This window comes from Sphaerodactylus townsendi, linkage group LG05 (genome assembly GCF_021028975.2).
Source record: "Sphaerodactylus townsendi isolate TG3544 linkage group LG05, MPM_Stown_v2.3, whole genome shotgun sequence".
Classification (NCBI taxonomy): domain Eukaryota; kingdom Metazoa; phylum Chordata; class Lepidosauria; order Squamata; family Sphaerodactylidae; genus Sphaerodactylus; species Sphaerodactylus townsendi.
In genome coordinates, this window is record NC_059429.1 from 20236938 (window position 1) to 20263680 (window position 26743).

At 50.5% G+C, this 26743-nt stretch overlaps 1 protein-coding gene across 1 annotated transcript; it reads right to left on the reverse strand.

The window, feature by feature from the left end:
* Positions 1 to 1638: 1638 nt before the first annotated feature.
* Positions 1639 to 26743, reverse strand: UCK2 (uridine-cytidine kinase 2). Its single transcript, XM_048497801.1, has 7 exons — positions 26584 to 26743; positions 24454 to 24639; positions 23526 to 23622; positions 17133 to 17275; positions 7571 to 7668; positions 5795 to 5843; positions 1639 to 3508 (listed from the first exon to the last, which is right to left on the reverse strand). The coding sequence occupies exons 1-7, from the start codon at positions 26741 to 26743 to the stop codon at positions 3369 to 3371; spliced, it is 873 nt and encodes a 290-aa protein (XP_048353758.1). The 3' UTR covers positions 1639 to 3368.

The window sequence follows — 26743 nt, forward strand, 5'->3', positions numbered from 1 at the left end:
CAACGGTGTCCAACTGGCTGGCTTCCCTCCCTTTCCCTTCTTTTGTTGTTTGTTTGCAGCCTTCCTTTTTTCCTTTATTGTTGATCATTCTATTCACCTTCCCTGATGATAATCCCATCCCTTTAATAAGTTGTGATCAGGGCACCAGCAGTTTTTGATGGTTTTAAATATTTACTGATTTGTATTGTTGGAAGCTGAGGAGCCGCGTGGCGTAGTGGTTAAGTGCTTGCACTGCCACTCACACGGTCAGGAGTTCGAGCCCCCTGTGGATCAGATATCCTGGCAGCTGGCTCATGGTCAACTCAGCCATCCATCCATTCCTTGGTCGGTAAATGAGTACCTAGCACACAGCTAGGGGGTTAAAGATTAGCTGGGGGAAGCAATGGCAAACTACCCCACAAAAACGGCTTGCCTATGAAATCACTGCTTGTAGTGGTACCCCAGGGTCGGACACGACTGAAGGGGAAACTTTACCTTTTTTATTGTTGGAAGTTGCCCTGAGACTGTATAGAAAAGGGTGGTCTAGAAATCAAATTATAAATAAATAGGGTATTGCCTACTCTAACTGGCAGCAGCTCTCTGGGTCCCAGATACAGATCTTTCACACCACACCCTACCTGATCCTTTTAACTGGAGATGCCAGGGTTTGAACCTGGAACCTACGGCACGCCAGGCAGATGCTCTGCCACTAAGCCATGGCTCCTGAGCCCTGGCCCCTTATCTTTCCAATGTTATACTCTGTCTCAGAAAGATATGTTAGAATGTTAAGTCACGGTGCAGCAATGGAAAAAAAATGTTCACTCCCACATAAGAATATAGTCCCGAATGAATATCATTGTTCATTTTTACACAGTGCCTTTGTCAAAACCAGTCAGGATAAAGGTGTGTAACTGAGTTAGATGCCAATGTTGTACAATCAAACTGAATGCCAAAATGTAGCTTTACCTTTCAAAGGATGGGGGCAGGCGAGCAAGGCTAGGAGCATTCTACAACAAAGAACAAGAAGAGTTTGGATTTATATCCCCCCTTTCTCTCCTGTAGGAGACTCAAAGGGGCTTACAATCTCCTTGCCCTTCCCCCCTCACAATAAACACCCTGTGAGGCGGATGGGGCTGAGAGAGCTCCGAAAAGCTGTGACTAGCCCAAGGTCACCTAGCTGGCATGTGTGGGAGTGCACAGGCTACTCTGAATTCCCCAGACAAGCCTCCACAGCTCAAGTGGCAGAGCGGGGAATCAAACCCCAGATTAGAATGCACTTGCTCTTAACCACTACGGCACTGCTGCATGTTGAGTTCTGTGGCAGAGGAATGCACAACCCTACTAACGTCTTTTTCTGAGACAGACTATCATTCACCTTTGGGGAGGGGGGAATTAATGTGCCAAGGTGACATCAAATCCAAAATTTGCCCGGCGGACCCTCCTGAAGGCATCCCTGGGCCATTCCAATGTCCTCTCCCCCACCTCTTTGGCAGGAAGAGGCATTCCCATCTTGGCTTTCAAGTCAGCTCTGAACCTTCCCGAGACGAGCCATGACTGCCTACAGCTCTTAGATGAGGCAAAAGCTTGAACAGGGTGGGGCAAAGCTGAGGATTCAACTCGCCATGTGCTCCGATGCACTCACAGGGCCGCCCAGCAAAAGATCATTCATTCCATCTTTATTGACGGCGCAGGGAAATACATCGCATCGCAAAAACAATCAACACGTAAAGAACGCAAAGCCCAGGGAGTGACCAAGCCCTCCCTCGTCCCCATGTGGGGTTCCATCCAGGCCTGTCGTGGTAGAACAGGTTTCATGGTTTACCTTTGCTTGGACCTCCCCTTGTCTTTCATAGGCAAATTATAGGCACATATGGACCCAATTCAGGCTAAGTATCGGGGCGGGGGGCTTCAACTCTCTCTCCCTTCCTCCCTCCAGCCCCAATCTAAATCTGCACCACCTGTGCCTGCGATCTGCCTTCTAGACAAACAGAGCATGTCACGATTTCAAGGGTTTTGGCTCCCTTTAAGCCCCACCCCTTTTGGCTCCCTTTAAGCCACCAGCCCTCAATCAATCCCCAAATTAGCTGTCCCCAGTTCCTGTGACTGGCTCCAACTGGGAAGTGAGAGTTGCCACAGCGCGTATTTAGAGTCAGCTGCCGGTGAGAAAGCATCTGATCATGGGGACGAAGCAAGCAAGTTTAGAAACGTTGCGAACAGGGACTGCTTTCTATTTCATCCCACTGTAATAGTTTAAGCTAAACCAGGCGCAGCACAAAACTGAAGAGCAAATCACGGAGCGACGGATGTTTCGCCGTCCTGTCAGCTCTGATCACAGAAATCAGAACAAGCTAGACCAAGATCTGGGCAAGGTTCAGAGGGGCTAATTTCAAGGCTCGGCTTTAAACAGAAACACCGGCCAAAGAACAAGAGGCGAGCAGCATCGGGCAGCTGTGTGAGTTCAACAAACAGCAAGACCAGGAAGGCTGGGAAGAAGACCTTCTTCCTCCTCTCTTGGTCCCCCTTTCCCTCTTATAACCCCAGATGACACAAATCCCAATTACTCTGCCAAGTTAGAAACGGCACATATCTGTGCCCTGCCCCACCAGAATGGCCACGCAGCATCCGCAATCCGACAGCATCCCCTGAATACTGGCCCCTGTCGGTTGCTCAGGGGCCGTTCGGGAGGCCCAGGGTGTGCAACGTGTGCACACAGCAATTCTGGTTGGAAGCTTAAGAGCCAGAAGCGACTCTGCAACACTGTTGGCAAGAACATTAGGGAAAGCCGCTGCATGGATTCAAGCAAGAATGTTGCGGGGAGGAGTAGGGGAGGGAGAGAAAGCAGGGCTCTTTCTAGCCCCAAAGCTGAGATTTCAATGGGTTGATCCCGATGCTCTCCCCACCCCGCTTCCCCACCAAACCACCCTTCTCCAGAACTGTCAAAACCAAACGTGGACCCACATTTCTGACAATTGGAAGCAAAAGGCTGCTCTGCTACCCACCCCAACCCCATCCCACCCCACCTGCTATGTTCATTTGAAGCGAATGATCCAGTTTTTTAGACTCCCGGCCTCCGTTCAGTTGTCTCCCTCCCTTGTCCTTTGCCTCTGTCCCCCAAGAACCCTTGACAACAGCACGGCTTCGCCCTGGAGTGTGGCGTTGCTGTGCCATTAATGCAAAAAACCTAGAAATCATCTGTGTTCCTTCCAAAGGGACTGAATCCTTCTTCAGGGTGCTTGCGGCAGAGCCGTCGAAAGCTCTGGCCCTCAGTACAGACCCCGCTGACTGAAGTCATAGAGCCCTGCATGGGGGGTCTTCAGTGCACGGCTGGAGCCAAAAAGATACAGTTCCCAAGGAGGAGAGTTTCACGCCGCCTCCTGGCGGGCCTGACATCAGTGCGGCCGGCTGCTGGACTCTGAAAGCTGTCGCTGGCGGGGAGGGGTGTAACCGTTCACATGCCCATTGAGTTGGCGTTTGCCCAGACCTCCGTTCAGAATGTCTTGGATGTGCTGTACGATCAGGTTAATGGCCACTGTGGGGGGGAAAACGGGGAGGGGGGATTAGGATGGTGTGCACAACATCCAAATGCTGCCCCAGGCACAGAGTGCCTCCTAAATACCTTGAATGGCACATATGTTCCCCTTCAAGCACATCATCTCCGACATACAACAGATAGCTCAGTCATTCTCCGCATCTTGATATCTAAGGACAAAGCTACAGAAGATCCTTGGACCCAGCAAACAAGTTCCGGGGAAAGGAATGATTTGCATTGGCAAAAACATGTGGAAGTCTAAGAGATTAACATTCCTTAACATTACAGTTCCAGTCTGATCCTCAACATTACATCCCTTCCCTCAACATTATATCCCCTTCCCCTTAACATTACATCCCCTTCCCTCAACATTACATCCCCTCCCCTCAACATTACATCCCCTTCCCTCAACATTACATCCCCTTCCCTCAACATTACATCCCCTTCCCTCAACATTCCTACTTTGAAACTCTCTACCCCACTTTAGAATGTTGCACAGTGAAGAAAGCTGACAAGAAGAAAATTGATTGGTTTGCAATGTGATGTGGAAGGGGAGTTTTCCGGATACGATGGCCCACCAAAATAACAAATCATTGGGTTCTAGATCAAGTCAAGCCTGTCCTCTCCCTAGTAGCTAAAATGACTAAATTGAGGCCATCACACATTAAGGGAAGACAAGTGTCACTGGAAAAGACAACAATGCTAGGAAAAGTCGAAGGCAGCAAGACAAGAGGAAAACCCTACATGACATGGAGTGATTCAGTTGAAGAAGCCACATGGCTCTCAGTTTGCAAGACTTAAGCAAGACTTTTAACAATAGGATGTTTCAGAGGCATTAATTCATAGGGTCACCATCCGTTGGAAGCAACTTGATAGCAGTCACACACACACACACACACACACACATATTACAACCAACTTTTAGCCCTTTTTAAAAAAGGTATTGCCTTGTCATGGATCTCCTGGGTCAAGTCCTGTTTAGTTGTATCCATTTCCCAAGTTTCCCCCCTCCCCAATTAATCCTGCTGAGTCATCTGTTCAAGTCTCTGAGACTTTAAGAAAATCATTCCGTACCAGAGGTCTGCAACCTATGGTTTAGTAGTAAACCAGGAATAAGAAATGAAATTTTTAAAGATAAGATATATTAGAGGAAGAGAAGAACAAGAAGTTTTGATTTATATCCCACCTTTCTCTCCTGTAAGGAGATTCAAGGTGGCTTATGAGCTCCTTTTCCTTCCTCTCCCTAAAACAGACACCTTGTGAGGTAGGTGGAGCTGAGACAGTTCTGAGAGAACTGTGACTAGCCCAAGGTCACCCAGCAGAAATGCAGGAGTGCGGAAACAAACCTGGTTCACCAGATAAGCCTCTGCCACTCAGGTGGAGAAGTGGGGAATCAAACCTGGTTCTCCAGATTAGAATCCACCTGCTGTTAACCACCACACCACAGAAATGTGGGTACACTTTTGATTTTGACAGATGGGACGTTAGACTATCCAGTACATGAAGGGACTCGTAGGGAAATAATTTTATAGGTCAAAAGGATTTTCTAGGTGTTTTGCAGAAATGATAACGGTGAACCATGGCCAGTAGCCCAATGGCAAAGCATGGCAAATTAATGCCAGCACACTAAAACAATAATGCAGGGTGCTCCTGTGTGTATTTATGACTTATTGCCAGACATTCTGTATGCCACTTCTTAATAGAAGAATTAAAGCACCAGTGTTGGGCTGTGGAAATGTTGAGGAATTATTAGGCAACATTTCAAGTGATTAGCAATGTTAAGTAGAATGTTTTCAACTCTGCAAACTGGCTTTTGTTATTCGGGCTCCATTAATTTCTTGCTCTGTATTTTGACATCATTTGGCTCTTGAGCTGTAAGATGCCACCGACCCAATTCCAGAACAAAAAGCACTTGAAGACAACCTTTCTGGGGGTGGTTTTTTTGTATGGTGATGGTGGTTAATTATTATAATCGCTGGCTTATTTAAAAATATTTATACCCTAATCTTTTAGTCCACTGACTGCCAAGTTAGTGATCCTGCTTAGCTTCCAAGGTCTGACGCGATCTGTCTCGCCTGGGCCATCCAGGTTAGGCAGCAAATTCATCTAGGTCACAGGTGTCAAACTCGCAGCCCTCCAGATGTTATGGACTACAGTTCCCGTCAACCCCTGCCAGCATCATGCTGGCAGGGGATGACAGGAACTGTAGTCCATAACATCTGGAGGGGCGCGAGTTTGACACCTGTGACGTCAGTTAATTCGCCACACATCTTCCCTGATACTCACCAAGATTGTCCACCCCCCGGGGGATAATGACATCGGCATACTTCTTGGTCTGCAAGAACAACAGAGGTCTGCGTTAGAGAGCACTGAATGGGAGGTCATGAGTTTAACCTTCTCAACTGACTAAGAATTTTTCTGCATAAGAGTACTATTAGTGAAATAACAATTGGAAATGCCCTTTTCTTTTGACACCCCCCCCCCCCCCCCCCGGCTGGACTGGTGGCTGTTCCTGACTGCCAGAAAGAAGAGTTTGAAGCACTTCCCTTTCCTCTGCCCTCAACAGCCACTTGTAATTAATGACAGGAACACTATAAGAACTCTGTAGAAATACCCATCCTGAGATTCCCAAAGGAAGACCATTTCTACTCAGTTTTGGCCCTGGTTCCAAGGGATACAGAACAAATCCAACCGTCGTCAACAGCCCAGCATGGTATATGTGGGGGTCCAAGCAATGTGGCCTTTTGTAACTGATAGATGAAAATTTTATCAATTTGTAGATGGTTAAAATTGCATCATCATCATTTAATTTTGTTTACTATCATAGCTGCTAGTTCTTTAGCTGGTTGTTGGCTTTTCATTACAATCTGAGCCCTGCCCAGAGGCCTAGGATGTTGTAATGTATCGGCATAGTATTCCTGTGGATCCCAGCAAGGCTGCCTTATGAATCTGACAGATGTCGATTTCGTCGATTTGAAAGTGTTTCAAGTGCAGCCCTGGTGTTTTCGGAATGGTGCCCAGAGAGCCGATTATCACTGGGACGACCTCAGATGGTTTGTGCCACAGTCACTGGATCTCAATCTTCAAATCACGATTAGTGACTTTCTCATGTTCTTTTTCATTGACCCTGCTGTCACCAGGTACCGCTATGTTGACAATGGTCAGTTTTTTGTTCTCTATCACTGTGATGTCCAGGGTGCTGTTGTTGTCGTTGTTCTGTCCTCCTCTGCCACGTCAGGGATACTGCTGGTATTTGGATTTTTTTAAATTGCACTCAAGACAACAGAAGCGTACCGCCTATGGCAATGTGGGGCCACCCGATGCCGGTCGCATGCCCAGCAGGCTCCTGCCCACCCCCCACCCCCTGCCTGCCTGCCCGCCGGCCGGCCGGCCAGCCATCCCCCCTCATTCCCCTCATTCACCCTCCCCCAGCAGGCTCTGAGGCTCAACTTCTGGCAGCCAGCCTCTATGACTTTATTAAAAAGGCCAATTCTCCAAAGATTGCTTAAAGATTGCTTTCCCCTTTAATCAATCTTTGGGGAATTGCCCCTTTAAAAAAGTCATAAAGGCTGGCTGCCAGAGCGGCAACCTAGAGCCAGCCTAGGTAAGTCCAGGGTGGCTGCTGGGGAGAAGGGGCAGTGCAAGTAAGCACTATGATGCTTACTTGCGAGTAAGTTGTGGTGGTTACTCGTGAGTAAGCGGGGCTCCGCTAAGGGGGGCGCCCAGAGGGTTTTTGGTCCCTGGGCGCCATTTGGACCCAGTATGCCTCTGCAAGATAATCAAGGATCTGTCACTCAGTTAATGCTGAAATGGTATATCCCGAGGCAGTCTTTTCTTCATTCCTTGCCAATCCAGCACAGCACAAAAGCTGCAGCATCTTCTCAAACAGCTGTTCCCTCCACCCCAGCTTTTACCCACCCTGTAACTACACATCCTCCCTAGCTAGAACCAAAGAATACAGACCAAATGTCCCTCCCCTTTCTGCGCCTGCCGACCTGCGCAGCCCACAAACTTGCAAGCCGGGGCTGATGGGGGTGCGCCAAACACCTTCCCTTTACTCACAGGCAAGCAGAATTCTTCAAAGGCCGGCTTGACAAAGGAAATATACTGAGTTAAGATCTGCTCAAGGGGCCTGCCTCGCTCGTTGATGTCGCGGAGAACTGCAGGGTGGAAAAGAACCATTAGCAGGTAAGCCACAACCATGGCTGTATCACACCGCATTTTGGGTGTTTATGTCAGGGGTGTCCAACTCTAGCACTTCAGATGTTGATGGACTACCATTCCCATCAACCCCTGGCCAACTGACCATGCTAGCAGGGGCTGATGGGGATTGTAGTCCATCAACATCTGAAAGGCCAGAGTTGGACACCCCTGGTTTATGCATTATTGGAAAACAGTCATACGCTACCTACTCATCTTTTATCCAGACCTTTCTCCACAGAGCTCAGGCTGATGTTCTCCCCTCCCTGCTTTGATCCTCACAATAATCTTGTGAAGTAGGATTAGGCTGAGAGATTGTGATGAGCTCAGAATCATTCAATGAGTTTCATGACAGTGAGGATTCGAACCTAGGCCCACACACTCAAACTGCAACACCCAACACACTGGATTTGTTTTCCTGCTCCTCCACATGAAGCCTGCTGGGTAACCCTGGGCTAAGCCACAGTTCTCTCAGAACTCTCCCAGCTCCACCTACCTCACAAGGTGACTGTTGTGGGGAGAGGAAAGGATTGTGACTTGAGGAGGTAAGCAATGGCAAACCACCTCCAAATGTTTCTTGCCTTGAACATCCTATGGGGTTCTCAGTCACCTACGAGTCAGCTGTGACTTCATGGCACTTTCTACCACCAAAGGCTTTCTTAGATGTTTTGCAGAAAAGGGAGCGATAGAGGTGAACTGTTGTCCATAATCCAAGAGCAAACCACGCACAAGGTTACTTCAGTAGTACAATCACACAGGGGGCTCCTTGTGTATTTAAGAACATAAGAACAAGCCAGCTGGATCAGACCACAGTCCATCTAGTCCAGCTCTCTGCTACTTGCAGTGGCCCACCAGGTGCCTTTGGGAGTTCACATGCAGGATGTGAAAGCAATGGCCTTCTGCGGCTGTTGCTCCCGATCACCTGGTCTGTTAAGGCATTTGCAATCTCAGATTATTCTGTGTATTTATTGCTTACTGTGAGAGCTCACATGTGCCACTTCTTAAGATAGGCACTAGGACCCAGGCAGAGCAGTCTACAACAAAGAAGGTGCTTTGTTCTATGGCGGAGGAATATACAATCTACTATCATCTTTATGTGGAACAGAGTATAGCACAGGCTAAAACGACCAGGAATTCTACTCACTGAACTTCAAGCCTACTGCAGTCTGCATAGCCCTGGGAGACCCAGGTTCAAATCCTCACTCCAACATGAAGCCCGCTGGATCACTTCGGGCCGGTCACAGTTCTCACAGCCTAGCGTATATCATAGGGTCATTATGAGGATGAAATGGGAAAATGAGAACCACGTATAGTACTAAGACAGGGGTCGGGAACCCGCGGCTCTCGAGCCGCAAATGGCTCTTTCACGCCTCTCCTGCGGCTCTCCGTGGCTTCCCACGCAGTCCTGCAAGACAGTCCTGCAAGAGAGGGAGTGAGAGGCTGAGAGCAAGCTGGTCGCACGGCCCAGCAAGAGAGGGAGTGAGAGCAAGCTGAGGCAAGCGGGAAGCCCAGGGTGTGTGCAAGGGACTCGCCTTGCCTTCCTGTTCAGCTCCGAGTGGCTGCAAAGACACGCCCACGCTGTCCTTCGACCCCCGGGGGTCAGAGAGCAGCATGGGCGTGTCTTTGCAGCCGCCCGGAGCTGAACAGGAAGGCAAGGCGAGTCCCTTGCACACACACTGTGTGGCGGTCTGGGTGTACTTCCCCTCCTCCCGGTGGGGCTTTGGCCCCAGTTGAAGTAGAAAGTCTGGAGAGGCAGACACCGCTGACAACGATTCTGAGGGGAGGGGGGGGGCATCTCCACGCTCTCTTTCCCAGGGGTCTGGTCGCCTCTTCCGTGGCCGCCCAGGGGGCTTCCCTCAACCCCGGTCTCTAGCGCTCCCCAGTTGGCTGCCTTGCCGTGGATCCTAGCACTTTCCCTCCCCAAACAGACTTCCTGCAGCCTTCTGAGGACAGGGAGACCTGGGGGCTCTTTGAACGCTCCCTGGAGAGCTTGTCTGTCCCTGTGTCCTTGCGTTCGCTGGGGTTGGGTCTCTTCTCCTTCCTGCGGGGTTGTCCCAGCCCTTCCCCAGTCAGGGTCTCTAGGCGCTTTCTTCTGCTGCACAGGCCAGAATCGTTGTCTCCACTCCCAACCCCTCTCCCTCTGCCTTTTCTCCTTTCCCTTCTCAGTCTCTTCGTTCACGTTCCACTCTCCTTTCCCTCTCACACCGCCTCTCTCTCCCGTGCACCTCCTTCCCTTTATAACTTTCCCCCGCCCTCACTCCCTGCCCCCCGACCCAGCTGGCGTGCTCCTCTTGATCCTCCCCAGCTGATCGGTCTCGCCCCCGCTCTAATCAGTGGGGCGGTCTGGGCGGCCGGGCTGTCGACTCCCTCCTCCAGAGGTGTCAGGATCTCAGCGTCTCGTCCCGGGCTGTCCCCTTCTGCGGCTATCAAAGTTCCTTTGGGGTTGTCCCGTAGCGAGGAGGGACCTGTCAGTCCGGGCTGGGGCATGTCTTACTGCTCCAAGCCCAGACACTCTGAGACTCAGTTTCCTTGCAGCGAATGGCTGCTTTGGAGGGTAAACTTCACTGCCTGTTCAAGGAGGGGGGAATGGCACACCGCCGCTTCAAAAGCCCAGCTGGCAAAGAGGGGGAAAGGTTCCAGCTACAGCAGTGATCCATCCCCCTCAGAAGCTCTGATGGAACTCAATGTTTCCAGCCTCAGGCAAGAGAGCCCCTTGAAACAGGGAAACGGAGTGGATGGGGAGGTGGTTTCCCCCAATTCAGCCCCCAGTAACTCTGAGATCATTCAGGGACTGTCTAGGGATGATCTGGTCTCCCTTTTCCAACAGTCCATCAGAGAAGAGGTAGAACGATGCTTCCAGGACAGAGAGGGTAGACCTGCCCTTCAGGAAGGTGGCCCTGGCCTCCAGGAGGGTAGCTCTGGCCCTTGTGAAGGTAGACCTGGCCTCTCCAGTAGCCAAACTCTACACAGAGTTTCATAAGCTATAATTGTTTATAATTGTTTATACAAAGTGTAAAGGTAAAAAAACAATATATACAGTGTTATATTCATTTTAAATGTCAAAAAGTATTTGCGGCTCCAAGTGTTTTCTTTTCCGTGGAAAACTGGTCTAAATGGCTCTTTGGGTCTTAAAGGTTGCAGACCCCTGTACTAAGAGCTCCTTGGATGAAGGGGAAAAGAAATATGCCCCCGGCAGAAACGTGCAGCCAGAAGGTCACATCCTGTAGGGATGCACTGCTGACCCAGCAGCACCATAAGTAGAGCGCCGGCACACCGGCGCTCCTGCGGCCTTCTGGTCGTACCGCTCCCCCACCCCTCATCCCCCGATGAGTCACAGGTCATGAACTACCTGGCTCACAACCACCGGGTGTCCCGGACAAAGGGACAATGGCCTTGCCCCCAGGTGAGGATTAGGCCCAGACGCCGATGCTCCTCTCCGCACGTAGCAGCCAGGTGAGATCATGCATCACATGATGATCTCTCAGTCCCTCGCTCTCCCGGGCTCTCTCCGGAATTCCCCCCGCTCCGCCCTTCTACACGCCTTCGCTTAGGGGACCATAATAAAGCGTGCCAGGAACCAGCATAATGGAGAGTCGCTTGGAACACGGACACCTACACTTCGTTACGCTCTCCACCAGATGAAATCACCGCGTCTCGCCTCGCTTCTTACGCTGACCTCGCCGCACTCCACTACAAGCTGGCGCCGAAACCCGGGAATCCTCGAACCTCCACCCTGCTCGCCACCGCCGCTTGGGAAAGGGTCAGCGGTACCGAAGTCCGCTGGATCGGGCGCAGATCCAGGGACCTCACCATTTCGGTATCACTGTCCGCTGGATCGGGCGCGATCCAGGGACTCGAGTCCTAGGACACTCTCTCGTCCGGATTTTAGAACACCGGCGAGTATGGGAGCCGCAAAAGCAGGGCTTATGACAAGCATCGCTAACGGTGCTGTGCCGTTAGCTTAAACGCCGCAGGGTCCCCCCCAAGCAGAGAGGGGAGCTGGCGCAAATTGGTCGAGGAGATTGGAAGCTCAATGTCCATGGTACCCGAGGGGGGGGGGGACATTGAATCTTAAGGATCGGGAAAACATCGGGCGCACTCTTCGCGACAGAGCCTCGCTACCGGGTAACGCTGCTATTTGATTGCGGGGAGATATTGGCGTCGCCATCAGCCTGCATGACCTATGGCTCCTTTGCTGTAGGCCGCCCTCCTTTCGATCTTTCAACTTCAATTTCACCCCCCCGGAATTTTCTCTATCCTCTAAATTGGACGCTTCTGTCCTCCTTCTGCCCCCAGTGCTCCTTCGCTCCTCTTCAAATTCTCCCGCTGCTCGGCCGCCTTCACCCCTTGCTCTGGCTTCATTTTCTGAAGCCATAGCACCTCCGCCGGGCGCCATCGCATCGGCGCTGGTTTTCAAACCTCTCGCAGAACGTATTAAATCCACGACCTGCGAAAAAAGGAAACCCTGACGGAAGACGATAATCGATATTCTCGCCTTTATGCCCCGCTTCACTTCACGGATACCGAGGGGGAGGATGGTATTGTTCGACGGGTTGTCGAAAGCAATCGCCTCTTTAAGCTATAATATCCTCACCGAACTCAGCAAAGTTTACGCGGGACGTAGGAGTCACCAGCCCCTGCGTGAGAGGCATTGCCAGAAGCAGTCGCAAGGAATCACCTAATGGTTCCGGATGACTGGAAGACCACCTTTCGTGATGCTTTTGAGCCCTGCACAATTTGTGATCTGGGGAAAGTGATGCCCGCCAGCAGTGTATCGCTAGGGGAGCCGCCTCGGGCGGCGCCTTTGGCACCGGGCCACAAGAGCTTTATGGTTTCGGCGCTGCTCGCTAACCCCAACGATCAGATTGTTCCTGCCAGAGGCTGCCCTTACGGTCGCCTCGGAATGCTCTACAAGGCGCTTATCAAAGTCCCCACGTTGGCCAACCTACCCAAAGTTTCTCCACCATCCGGACAAAAACCCTAAGAGTCTCTACGTACGACTTTGTGAACAGGCTCCAGGAGGCCCCTTAAGAGGCAGGTAGGTAGATAGCTTAGGGAGGGCTCCAAACGAAGCTCCTCATGCGCCAGCTAAAGAGAAACGCCTTCCACTGAGTGCCGTAGAGCAACCATGGGGTTTAGGCAAAGATCCGGAACTGGTTGACATGCTTAAGGCTTGCCAGGACATCGGATCCTCTTGCCCACCAAGCTAGGCCTCCTCGGTCACAGCACTCTCCACCTACCAGGGGACAGCCCCACAGGTGATTAAGCTGAATTAAGTGCGGCAGGTCAGGACACTTCCGGAGGGAGTGTAGGCAGGCCGGCGGGGGGGCCTACAACCCCGAGTGGAGGAGGGTCCTCCCCCAAGAGGCGAAGGCCCCCGAGGCCGCCTAAGAACCCGATGCCCCCTGTGCCAGAAAGGTTTCCACTGGAGAAGCGACTGCCCGGCCGGGAACTCTCAAGACTCGGGCATCTCCCCAGCCCAGGACCAAGGGGAAGAGCACTAGAGCAGGCCCAAACACCAAGACCCACACCCAAACCACTCCCCTCTCGTGGCATCTCGGCCATGTGCACTCCAGCCAATCTCCTTTAAGTTCCCCCACGAGGTCCTCCGTCGCCCCAACCCAATATGGCGCACCCCATCCCTACCGGGACTATTGGCCTGGTGCTGCTAAAGGCCTCCGCCATGAGCAGGGATTGTTCATCATCCCCGGAGTCATTGACTCCACGCACTCAGGGACTCATCCATCTCTGGGGTCTGGGCAAACATCCTCAGCAGGAGCTGTCTAGCTGGACCGCCAGCTGCGCGCAGCTGATCCTCTTCCTGCCCCACGCGCTGCCTGCTGCTTCAGGGACATGGCCAAGGCCACGGTGCCCCTAGCAGCCATCAGGGCGCAGCCAATGCTACCATCAAGAGCGGGTGGAAACACCCATCGGAAGCTCCCGCCGCATCTGGAGCTCACCGTGGAGGGGTGTCTCGTCTGCGGCCTGGTGGGACACCGGGCGCTTGATGTGACCGCCATCAGAGCAGCCGAAAATTTCACCCAGTGGGCCAACCGAGACCTGTCCGCACATCTGGGGGGTGGGGGGAAGACAAACCGCGAGAAGGAGCCTCCGACCGCTGACGCTCAACAGCCCAGGCCTCGAGCGGCAGCTCACAGTCCCCCCCATCCTTTTAGACATCCATGTCAATCTCTGGGGAAGGGACCTCATGAGCCAGGTCAAAACGCACTTAGTCTGGGATGGATAAACCCATCACACAGATCATAGGTCCTAATTGTGCCTCCTCAACTTCCATTCTCGAACTTCCGTGAGGGAAACTACCTCCCTTTTTCTCTCTCTTTCTTTTCCCTCTATCTTTCAATCAGCAGAGGCGGGAGGGCCACCTCGGCTGACTGGCCCTCCCTGGATTGCACCTGAGCCCGTCCTGGTACCGCAGCACTGCTGTGACAGGCCCCAGTTTAAAAAAGGAGGCTGCCGCCACTATGCCCCTGGGACAAACCTGTTTGGCTTGTAGCCAATACCGCTGGCGCCAGCCGAAACCGCCCCTTAAGGAGTGGTTTCGGCGGCCAGGGCAGGCCTCTAGTCAAAGGGATGCTGCCGCGACTAAATCTCACACACAAACCCAGGGCTAGCCGCCAAGCCGCCTGGCAACTTTATCAATACCACGCCCAAGGGCCATACTAATGGCCGAAGCTTCCCGGTAAGGAGCTGCTTCGGCGGGCGGCAACCCCCCAAGATAATTCGGATACAAATTCAACACCATTCCAGCCTTCTCAGCTGCTAACCACCAAGGTCATGGTAAGTACATTTTCCCCGCAAAGAAAAAACCCCTCCCCTTTTGTGTGTGAAATTTACCCCTAATCGCCTGATTACTTTGTCTCCCGGGATGCCTCCATTACCCAAAAGCGCATCCAAGCCCTCTTTTGTGTTGCAAATTAAGCATGCATACCCACAATTCCCCCAGGGTCCGCTTTGCCCCCTCCTTCCTCGAGGATCGGACCCTCGCTTTGACGCACCCCTGATGACGCTCTGAAGCCAGTTTCCATCAGGATCGCCTACCCTCTGCCCTTCCTGTCAAATTTAAAGAAAGAGGAGTGGACGCCCCCCAGCAAACCGTATTGTGTGCAACCCCTACGCAGGCTGCAAAATAAGCCTGGCGGTCCTATATCAAACACTAAACCCAACAAACCTGATTTAACAAACTTGATTTTGACCTCTCCCTATCGCGTTTTCTCCAAGTCTGCAGGAGCCGGCCCCCTCCTATAACCTGGGGAAGGGGGTGTGTTTCAGTCCTTCTTCCTACAGATCTCCGGTGGATCCTGACTCGGCCATGACAGGTTGTAGCCCATGGAATGGCTTTCAGGAGGAAATCGATCATTCCGGAGATGGAACGGTAATCTCTCTTGAGGATCCCGCCCATGCCTCGACGGGAACGCCGCCATCGACGCCCAGACGGGTCCAAAGAGCCGGATGACCTGGGGGAATGTCAAAGCAACCGGGCCAGCCAGTTTCAAGAGTCGCTTAAGCCAGCAAGGCCACCCAGAGACGCCCGAGAACCTCTGTGCCGCCCTCTTTGCAATCATCACTGCTAACTCGATCGCCACCATCCTTTGTTTTTCCTGCTCTGCTGCCTCCTGCCGGTATAGCCTGCCACCCCCTGACGCAGATTTGACCAGACCAACATCTGGGAGCAATTTGCTGCCGCTGCCAATGTTTCGTCTCTTCTGCCTGGGCCAGTACCTAGGAGTCGGGAGCCTGCTACGCCCCTGCCTGCTCCCCGCTTGCAAAGCCCCTGGAGACTTCCTAGCGGAGTCTGGCTTAAGCCCCTTTTATGAATGCCTTCATCCATCGGCACTCTATGAGCGCTGACTGGGGACCCGTCGTCCAAACCCTCCCGGCCGGCGCGCTCTCCCTTGTCACCAAGACTGTCGCCAATCATTGTCCCAAACACCTGGGCGCTCTCGCGATCTCCAGCGCCGACGCAGACGAGGAACCGACTCCGGGCCCATTCACCGGTTCGGCCAACTGGAACTTCGTATCGCGCACAGAGGACATTCCCCGCGTGTAATGGAACATCTTGCTCCCCGGCGGGTTGGTTCTGGACTCGCGGGGAGAGAACTTTCAACCACATCCCTGCTCGGCTCTCTGCCGGGACTCTCTGTTGCCTTAGTCGCTTCACCATCGGCCCTGCCTTCAGGCTCCACCCCAGGAGCCCGGGCGCCGCCGTCAGCTCCACTCTGCCCCTCGAATTCTCTTGCCGGAGCGATGCGGGTTGCCCTCTCCGAAGCTGAGTTCGCCTCCCTCGCGACTTCCCTAGTGGGAGTCCCCGGACTCGCTTCTTACAACGCTAAGACCATTGGCCGGCTGGCCTGTGCCTCATGCGAAGTCCATCAACTTCTACCTCCATTGCTCTTGGATGCTCTTGGCCTCCGAAAGCAGCAGGAACTTCGCCAAGTTTACCTTAGATAATCGCGGCCGCCATATTGATTATTTGTTGTTATTGCATCACCAAGGTTGTGGAGAATGTACATAATATGTGTTGTTTTAATCTTTCTGATAATTCCCATTTGATTCATATGAAAGTGCGTGAACTGCAAGATGTTGTATGAAGCATGACGCTCTACTCCCACTGGTGGTCAGCCCTCTGGAGCTGGTTGCACCGGGGGGATGGTTGAGTGTTATTGTACAGCTCTGCATTGGCTTGATTGTGTGCCTCCTACACGGATCTTGTTTCATTCAATGTATATCTAATATTGCCTGTAACATGTGTAAGAAACCCTTTGACTTTCCCTTACATGGCAACCAAGTTCTAATGTTGCACTAGCAGCTCGGCCAGCTTGGCTAAACGGGCGGAGGAGACGAGCGTCCCCCTAAATCGCCCTCTAACATTTCTCGCCTCCCTTCTAAATGTAAAAAAGGGAGGAGATGTAGGGATGCCAAGCTGACCCAGCAGCACCGTAGGCAGAGCGCCGGCATTACCGACGCTCCTGTGCCTTCTGGTCAGCATCGGCTTCCCCACCTCTCATCCCCTCTTCGATGAGTCACAGGTCATGAACTACTCTGGTTTCACAACCACACCGGGTGTCTCGGACAAAGGGACGTCGGCCTTTGCTCCTCAGGTGAGGATTAGGCCCAGACGCCGCATGCTCCTCTCCGCACGTAGCAGCCAGGTGAGATCATGCATCACATGATGATCTCTCAGTCCCCCGCTCTCCCGCTCTCCCGGAATTCCCCCCGTTCCGCCCTTCTACACGCCCCCGCTAGAATCATAATAAAAGGTGCCAGGAACCAGCATACGGGAGAGTCGCTTGGAACACGGACACCCGCGCTCCCGTTGCTGGCGCTCTCCACCAGATGAAATCACCGCGTCTCGTCTCGTTCTTACGCTGACCTCGCGGCACGACTACAACATCCCTCAACTTACCCCTGCGAGAGAGTCGGGTGTCTGCATCTGTGTCCACAAACAGCTTCATCTGGAACAGGTCCCGAAGCTCCTGGTTGTAGAAGGCCAAGATGCCTTCAAAAAGCACCACGTCTGCAGGGTAGACCGTCACAGTCTCTTCCTTCCTGTTAGCATACGCAAGAAAAAAGTCAAGGTAGAGGGTAGGCCTGGCCCGGATTAAGACCTTTAGAGGCCCTAAGCGGCATATACTATATGTGTAATTCAAAATAAAAACAATAGTAAACAGTAATGTGTATATATAAAATTAATAGTTATCATTATTTGTTTGTGTGATGCAGGGGCGTAACGAGGCATCCCTGGGCAAACTGTAGCCCTGGGCAAAACCTGAGTTGGATGCCCCCCCCCCCCCCGGGTGGCCACTCCACCACGACCAAATGTTTTTTTGCACCAGGACATTGGTGCCTGCAGGGGGTGCATTTTTAGACATATCAGCACCAAAATTTCAGCATATCATCGGGAGACTGTCCTTATGCTACCCCCCAAGTTTGGTGAGGTTTGGTTCAGGGAGTCCAAAGTTATGGACTCCCAAAGGGGGTGCCCTATCCCCCATTGTTTCCACTGGGAGCTAATAGGAGCTGGGCGCTACATTCTTGAGCGTCCATCACTTTGGCTCCCCTGAACCAAACTGCACTAAACCTGGGGGGTATCATCAGGGTAGTTCTCCTGATGAGACTTCTGAAAAGCTTTCTTTGAGACTGTGCTCTTCAGAAATGTCGTTCTCGGCTTCCAGCCTGGCAACCCTCATGGACAGCAATACATAAATCTCAATGCAGAACAAAGATTCTTGGGCAAATTTTTGGAATGGGTATTCAGCAAAATTTCAGAGCCACCTGCAAACTGTCTCTATGGTAGCCCCAAAGCTTGGTGTGCAGTTTAGTTGAAACTGTCCAAAGCTATGGACCCTAAAAAAAAAAAAATTCCCATCCCACATTCTTTGCTAAGGAGATGGGGGTTACTATTTTGTGGTCCATAAATCTCTGGGACCCCTGAACTGGGGTTGCACTTAAACCTTGGGGGTGTCATCATGACAGTCTCCAGATGATACCCTGAAATTTTGGTGTTGATATGTCCAAGAATGCCCTCCCTGCAAGAACATCCTGAAATTTGCCCAATAATCTTTGTTCTGCATTGAGTTTTCTGCATTGCTGTCAATGGGGGTTGCAGGCTGGGGGGGGGGCACACTTCTGAAGGCCCAGTCTCAAAACTTTCAGGGTCTCATCAGGAGCCTGCCCTAATGATTCCCCCCAGGTTTGGTGCAGTTTGGTTCAGGGGGGCCAAAGTTATGGACCCTCAAACTGTAGCCCCCATCTCCTATTAGCTCCCATTGGAAACAATGGGGGATAGGGGCACCCCCTTTGGGAGTCCATAACTTTGGACTCCCTGAACCAAACTGCACCAAACTTGGGGGGTCGCATAAGGACAGTCCCTTGATGATACGCTGAAAATTTGGTGCCGCCAGCCTAAAAACTGCACCCCCTGCAGGCCACAAATGGAAAACCACTAAAAATACCCAAAAACGAACCCAGCATTTTGATGCCCCCCACAAGGTGATGCCCTGGGCAGCTGCCCACCTTGCCCAATGGGCATTACGCCAGTGGTGTGATGCAGAGATTCTATTGCTGAAGCAAGGAAGTCACACAAAGATGATAAAAGGGCTTTGAGCCTAGGAAATGCCATTCAGATTTGACCAGCAGAATTCAAAAGTTTAGATTTACCTCATGGCAGGGTTTTCCTAGGAAGGCAAAAACAAAAGATTGGGATTCCACCTGAGGGGTTTGACTAGGAAGCATCTCTCTCCCAGGGGCTCCTGGGAGAGAGGACAATGAAATTTAAAAGGAACTTATTTTCCATAGGCTCATTCCACACATGCAGAATAATGCACTTTCAAACTGCTTTCAGTGCTCTTTGAAGCTGTGCGGAATAGCAAAATCCACTAGCAAACAGTTGTGAAAGTGGTTTGAAAACGCATTATTTTGCGTGTGCGGAAGGGGCCTAAGAGAACTGTACTAAGATTATTTGTTATTTTCACTTGAAATAAAAGCTTATGACACTTAGCAGGCTGGAGTGCTGGATGGGAAAAGAATCCACAAACGATTGCCGGATTGCACCCCCCAATCCAAGGGCAAGATCATTACAGTTTGAAACAATGCTTTCTTGCCTTGAAAATACAGAGCATTTTAACTTACATAAATCAAAGATGCAAAATAATGTTTGACTGTTGTAACTTTAGACATACTACAAAAAGTTTTCCCCTGCATTTTTAAAACTGCAAAGTCTTTGATCATATCCTCAAAAATTAATCTGATGTAACAATTATCTCCGCTTCAATACTTAGCAGAGATAAGGCATCCTTTACTTACAGCGCTAGCACATGTGCTGTGAATGTGAAACAGATTTATGTAGAGGAGGTTTTGAAATGATTCGTGTTTTGATCCAAGGTATTATATAACCAATTGTTTTGAGACTGTTTCTAAGTTGATCCTGCCAGTTATAAATAAAATCTTATTTTGGTTCACTGAAATATTGGAACCCCCATCTGATTTTTCCCTAGTACCATGAAAGCCATCCGTTTGCCTTACCTCTCGTACACACTACCAAGAAAGAAATAGAATAAAAGGGGAAATAAAAGGGTATTTGGAATTTAATTCCTGGTGGCAGCATACCAAATACAGATAAAGAGACAGAGAAAAGGAAGAGCGGGGCACACCACATTCTGGTGACAGCAGAGTTCAAAGTTCTCTCTCTGAGGGACTCTGTCAGAAAACAGACAAACTTTCAAACAGATGGGGAAGAACAACGCTAGGTAGGCATTAGAACCCATGTGGAGTATTCTTCAATGAAGAAGAAGAAGAAGAAGAAGAGGAAGAAGAGGAAGAGGAGGAGGAGTTTGGATATATATATCCCCCTTTTCTCTCCTGTAGGAGATTCAAAGGGGCTTACAATCTCCTTGCCCTTCCCTCCAAACAACAAACACCCTGTGAGGTGGGTGGGGCCGAGAGAGCTCCGAGAAGCTGTGACTAGCCCAAGGTCACCCAGCTGGCGTGTGTGGGAGTGTACAGGCTAATCTGAATTCCCCAGATAAGCCTCCACAACTCAAGCGACAGAGCTGGGAATCAAACCCGGTTCCTCCAGATCAGAGAACACCTGCTCTTAGCCACTGCTCTTAGCCACTAGGTGCACCTGCTCTTAGCCACTGCTGCTTGTTGAGTTCTGTGGCAGAGGAATATACAACCCTATTAGCATATTTTTTTCAGATACCAACTATAGTTGCTTCATTTATACCCTGCTTTTCTCCCCACAGTGACTAGGACTGGGGAAAGCCAAGTTCGAATCCTCCCCTCTGCCTTGGAGTTTACTGGGTGACCTGAGCCAGTCACTCACTCTCAGCCTCACCTATCTCACAGGGTTATTGTGCAGACAAAACGGAGGCGTGGAGAGTGACTTACGCTGCCCTGAGCTACTTGAAGGAAGGATGGAAAGGTTTGATTCCCCGCTCTGCCAGTTGAGCTGTGGAGACTTATCTGGTAAACCAGATTAGCCTGTGCACTCCAACACATGCCAGCTGAGTGACCTTGGGCTAGTCACAGTTCTTCGGAGCTCTCTCAGGTCCACCCACCTCACAAGGTATTTGTTGTGTGTGGGTGGGCGGGGGAGATTGTAAGCCCTTTTGAGTCTCCTTACAGGAGAGAAAGGGGGGATATAAATCCAAACGCTGCTGCTTCTTTTACTGTCAGGTCCTTTCAACTAGAAATGCTCAGGATTGAACCTGGGACCTCTTGCATGCAAAACGGAGATTCTCCCACTGAGCCACAACCCTTTCCCACAACGTCATGTGGGGTAGTGCATCTAGGACTGTGTATTAAAAAACAGCCCACACTCTGGGACAACAGTATTTACTTTCTAATGCTCACCTGAAGTAATGCATTGAGTTGACATTCCCATTTTATTCTGAGGACCATTTTATTCTGAGTGTGGGCTGTTCGCACTGTCTGTCTCTCAGCGCCACCCCTTATTGTTCTATAGCAGGGGTCCCCAAACTACGGCCCGGGGGCCAAATGTGGCCCCCTGAAGGCATTTATCCGGCCCACCAGGCATGGCGGCAATGGCTCCATTCATGTGCAGTGGGGGCTCGAGGGAGAGGAGGAACCGGCCCCAACGGCTGTTGATTGCAAAGTTAGCTATGATGGCAATCCTAAATCTCCACATGCATTTTCTGACCCAGAGTTGGAAACCTTACATCGTGGCAACTCCTGCTCCGCCCTTCCCTCTCGGCTACTCCATGTGCTGCTCTCAGGCTTTCTGTTCCGCCTCACTCCCATTGGCATCCAGCCAGGGTTGAGTAGATAATCGCCAATGGCTGCTAGGAGGAAAGTTAGAACCCAGGAAGATACCTGATCCTGGGTTAGATGGGAATGCTTCCATTGGGAAAGTTCTGCTTTTTTTTTTACAGGGGAAGGTATTCCACAGCCTCCCCAACAATATTTGGAGCCCACCCTGTACTTGACATACTTTGGTCACTGTTCTAAAAATAGACCATGACAGAAAGGCTGAAAGGTGAAATCAAACATTTTACAATCATTTGTGCATAGGAATTTGTTCATAGTTTTTTTTAGTCCGGCCCTCCAACAGTCTGAGGGACAGTGAACTGGCCCCCTGTTTAAAAAGTTTGGGGACCCCTGTTCTATAGCTTTCATGTTAAAAAGTCTGTGCTCCCAAGAAGCTTACAATCAGACTGTGCTTAGGACAGTAGGATGCGAAGGGATGGGCATTGCTGAAGATTCTGAAAGTTTTATATTCAAACATGCGTAAATCAGGCTGAACAATGCTGGAAAAGGAGAAACGGATGTAGAAGGACTGATGGGAGACAGGAGACCACAGGAATGAGGGACAGTTACGCAAGGGAAGGACATTCTTTAAGAACCACTGAAATTATGGAGTGGAAGGGATAGCAATGGTCCTCAGAATAAAATGGGAATGTCAACTCAATGCATGGCAGCTGTGAAAAAGGCAAACTCTGTGCTGGGGATAATTAGGAAAGGAGTTGATAAAAAAACTGCAAGGATTGTCATGCCCTTCTATAAAGCCATTGGTGCGAATCCGCACTTTGGAGTAATTGTGTCCAGTTCTGGTCACCACATCTCAAAACGGATATCGAAGAGATAGAAAAAGTGCAGAGAAGGGCAACGAGGATGATTGAAGGATTGGAGCACCTTCCTTATGAGGAGAGGCTGGCGCGTTTGGGACTCTTTAGTTTGGAGAGGAGACGGGCTGAGGGGATAATGATTGGAAGTCTATAAAATTATGCATGGGGTAGAAAATGTTGACAGAGAGAAATTTTTCTCTCTTTCTCACAATACTAGAACCAGGGGGGCATCCATTGAAAATGCTGGGGGGAAGAATTAGGACTAATAAAAGGAAACACTTCTTCACACAACGTGTGATTGGTGTTTGGAATATACTGCCACAGGAGGTGGTGATGGCCACTAACCTGGATAGCTTTAAAAAGGGCTTGGACAGATTTATGAAGTCGATCTATGGCTACCAATCTTGATCCTCCTTGATCTCAGATTGCAAATGCCTTAGCAGACCAGGTGCTCGGGAGCAGCAGCAGCAGAAGCAGAAGGCCATTGCTTTCACATCCTGCACGTGAGCTCCTAAAGGCACCTGGTGGTCCACTGCGAGTAGCAGAGTGCTGGACTAGATGGACTCTGGTCTGATCCAGCAGGCTAGTTCTTATGTTCTTATGAGCTCTTGATCTTTTCTCTACTGCCCCCTACAACAAAAGCAAGGAATCACCAGTATAAGAGAGCTAAAATATTTACACTTTTATGGAAGCCAACCAATTCCTGGCCGCCAACCAATGGAAGCCAACCAATTCCATGGAAGCCAACCAATTCCAAAACCTACTTCCAGACAACGTGGCCAGGGTCCGGTAGTTTTCGCTCCTACTGTTTCACCCGCATCTATGGCTGGCACCTTTAGAGGCATGTCATGTCTTATTGTGACATGCCTCTGAAGATGCCAGCCACAGCTGCAGGAGAAACATTAGGAGCTAAAGCCAGCAGACTACGGCCACGCCGCCTGGAAAACTCACAACAGCTAGTTGATTCCAGCCATGAAAGCTTTCAACAATATACCAACCAGTTCCGCTTTGGGGTTTTATTTCAGACTTGGCAGTATGGTTCCCGGCTCTTCTCTTCTAATTTTTTTTGAGCGCAGCCTGTTTCTAAACACATTTGGGCTAAAATGCATCATTTGCAGGAATGTGGAGCCCTATCCACAGCTTCCACTAAGGAGGAGCAGACAGAGAGAACACAACAGTCCAAGCACAGAGGAGAGGGGAGGCAGATTTACCGGGAGTGGGAGACAAAGTCATAGACAGGTATCTGGACCGTTTTCCCCTCCATGATCTGGCTGAGTGTCTGGACGATCAACTCGTTGTCAAAGGCATCTACAAGGGAGAAGAAGCAAAAGGGTTAAAATGGCTCTCAGAACGCGGGGCAGGCTTCCCTAGGAACATATCCTGGAGGAAGTGACAGGCCTGTCTCTGATGCGTCTTGGCACAATTCTTGAGATGACCCAAAGGATCCTGTAACACTGAATTCTTCAACAGACCCAGTCTGTTTCAACAAAGCTTACCCTGGGACTGTTCTCCCGGGATCAGATCTGCATGTCTCCCTTTCTGTTGTCCTCAATGGAACTGATAAATCAATTTGGATAGTTAACTCAGTTTAGAATGAATGTTCTACCATTACAACAACAACAGCAGCAGCAGCAGCAGCAGCAGAAGAAGAAGAAGAAGAGGAGGAGGAGGAGGAGGAGGAGTAGGAGGAGGAGTTTGGATTTATATCCCACCTTTCTCTCCTCTAAGGAGACTCAAGGTGGCTTACAAGCTCCTTTCCTCTCCCCACAACAGACACCTGGTGAGGTAGATGGGGCTGAGAGAGTTCCACAGAACTGTGACTAGCCCAAGGTCACCCAGCAGGAATGCAGGAGTGCGGAAACACATCTGGCTCACCAGATAAGCCTCTGCCACTCAGGTGGAGGAGTGAGGAATCAAACCCAGTTCTCCAGATTAGAATCCATCTGCTCTTAACCACCACACCATGCTGGCTGTTTCATGCTAGGGTCACCACCAACCACCACCACACTTTCCATCTCGATTAGGGAAAGTTGTCAGGGAGCCGAGCTATGGCAGGGTCCCCTTTGGTGGAAGCTAAAGGATTGGGTCTCTGTCGTCTTCTGCTTCTCCCCTCCTTCCCCACCTGTGGCGGCACGTCACCTGGATGATCGAAGTTGAACTGGCCCTTGAGGGCTTTGGCTTTCTGCTCTGTGGTGAGGACCCGGTAGAAGCTGTCCTGGCTCAGAATCACGACCTGTTTCTGGCGATGGTCCACTTTGTTCTGCCCAAGCAGCTCCACGATTTTGGCGCAGACGGACGACTGCAGGAGATGCAAAGAAAGGAAGGCTTATGAGCAGTCACACTGGCACAAGAAAGAAAGAAAGAAAGAAAGAAAGAAAGAAAGAAAGAAAGAAAGAAAGAAAGAAAGAAAGAAAGAAAGAGAGGGAGGGAGGGAGGGAGGGAGGGAGGGAGGGAGGGAGGAAGGAAGGAAGGAAAGAAAGAAAGAAAGAAAGAAAGAAAGAAAGAAAGAAAGAGGAGGGAGGGAGGGAGGGAGGGAGGGAGGGAGGGAGGGAGGAGGGAGGGAGGAAGGAAGGAGGAAGGAAGGAAGGAAGGAAGGAAGGAAGGAAGGAAGGAAGGAAGGAAGGAAGGAAGGAAGGAAGGAAGGAAGGAAGGAAGGAAGGAAGGAATCTGAACTGTGAAAGAGGCTTAACGAGGCGGAAAAGGGTCAGGGTTTTTGTGCCCCTGATCAGCGGAGTTGCAGCAACGTCATTTTGCAGAGCTTCACAACTTTGTGTTTCAGAAGCCTTCTTCCAGCCCCATGCTAGTCTAGCAACCAACCCAACCACACCTACACGTGTTCTTGCCCTTATCTATTAACTTCTTAGTGCACATCAGAACACAGATAACCTAATTACAGTGTCTCTCATGCACTTTCAATGCACTTCGCAGCTGTGCGGAATAGCAAAATCCACTTGTAAGTAATTGTGAAAGTGGATTGAAAGTACTTTACTCTGCATGTGTGGAAGGAGCCTCAGTTTCTTGGCTAGAAACATTTGCCTTTTTCTGTACTCATGGACATTTAAAAAGATTCCTAGCAGGACTTCATGGGGAGCTACATAAAAGCACCTCGCTGACAGGCGGTTAGTTGGCCATCTCTGATCTAGAGCAGCTAATCTCGGCTCAATTGCCTCCAATCCCCTTCCGCTGCTTTCAGTCTTTGGAAAGAGTTGGTCTGGTGTTTCTGGAAGATGGCACAACAGAACACACACATTCTTATCCACTGGCCCAGCTACCTCTCGGCCTTTCAAACCTGCATGTTGGAAACGTCTCACACCCCTCAGACAAGTCAAAACTGTGTGACCCCACGAGCCTCTCACACATCCCAAAACAAAATGTTTCTGCTTGTCTCCTCTTGTTATTCTTTTGCTTCTTATCAGCCTGGCCACCTATCAGTATTAACATTCCTGCTATGGAAAGTAGTCCCAAAAAAGCTCAGCTTCTGGACACAACAGCTGTCTGTCTGTCTGGTGTCCTTTCCTGGCTTTTTGTGGGCATTTCTCCAGCCTTGCTCAACTTTCAATTGTTTGTCCCTGACAAAAAGCAGAAAGGTCAAGAGTGAGGCCCCTTCCGCACATGCACAATAATGCACTTTCAATCCACTTTGAAGCTGTGTGGAACAGCAAAATCCACTTGCAAACAATTGTGCAAGTGGATTGAAAGTGCATTATTCTGCATGTGCGGAAGGGGCCTTAGTTAGTTCCTCCCATGCTAAGTATCATGTCGGGCAACAAGTGCTCTCCGGTTGTTCTGGTCTTGGGCGAGTGGTGTGGGGGGAGCACAAGAGTAGCTTACACAAAATGGGACTCATCGTGGCCACATATAGTTCAAGCAAGATACATATTTTGGTTGAAATTTCCACAGGGACGTGTCAGTCACTGCCAGCCAAATCTGGAAAAGCCACTAGCGTGGGCCCAAATCAAATAAACTTAAGTTGCATTTAAGTGATTTTAAGAGGGGTGGGGTGGTGTATTTTATTTATTTAATGTATATGCCGCCCTTCCCCTTACGGGCTCAGGGTGGCTTCCCACAGTTGACAGTACAATAAAACTGTACACTTAAATAAACAAAAAGACAACAGATGGTGACTAAAACGTTAACCCTAAGACATTAAAATGCTTATCCTTGATAGCCATCAGAAGTGTAAAAGAGAAGGGGAGAAAGTAGGGACAGTGGGGGCCACAGTGTAGTAGAACCATCAGATATACACCTGGTGGAACAGCTTTGTCTTACAGGTCCTGACGAACTGTATCAGATCCAGCCCGACAGTATTCCACCACATTGGCGCAAGGGCGAAAAATGCCCTGGCCATGGTCGACAAGCCGGACATTGTGTGGGCCAGGGATGCCCCACAGATTATCGTTTGCTGAATGTAGTGCCCTTTGGGGGACAT

Coding starts and splice junctions, on each gene's coding strand:
- UCK2 (XM_048497801.1), bottom strand. CDS start 26,743: ATGTCCCCCAAAGGGCACTACATTCAGCAAACGATAATCTGTGGGGCA. Junction 17,276..23,525: donor GACTTTGTCTCCCACTCCCG/GTAAATCTGCCT, acceptor GTATGCTAACAG/GAAGGAAGAGACTGTGACGG. Junction 5,844..7,570: donor TTGAAGAATTCTGCTTGCCT/GTGAGTAAAGGG, acceptor TTGTTCTTGCAG/ACCAAGAAGTATGCCGATGT.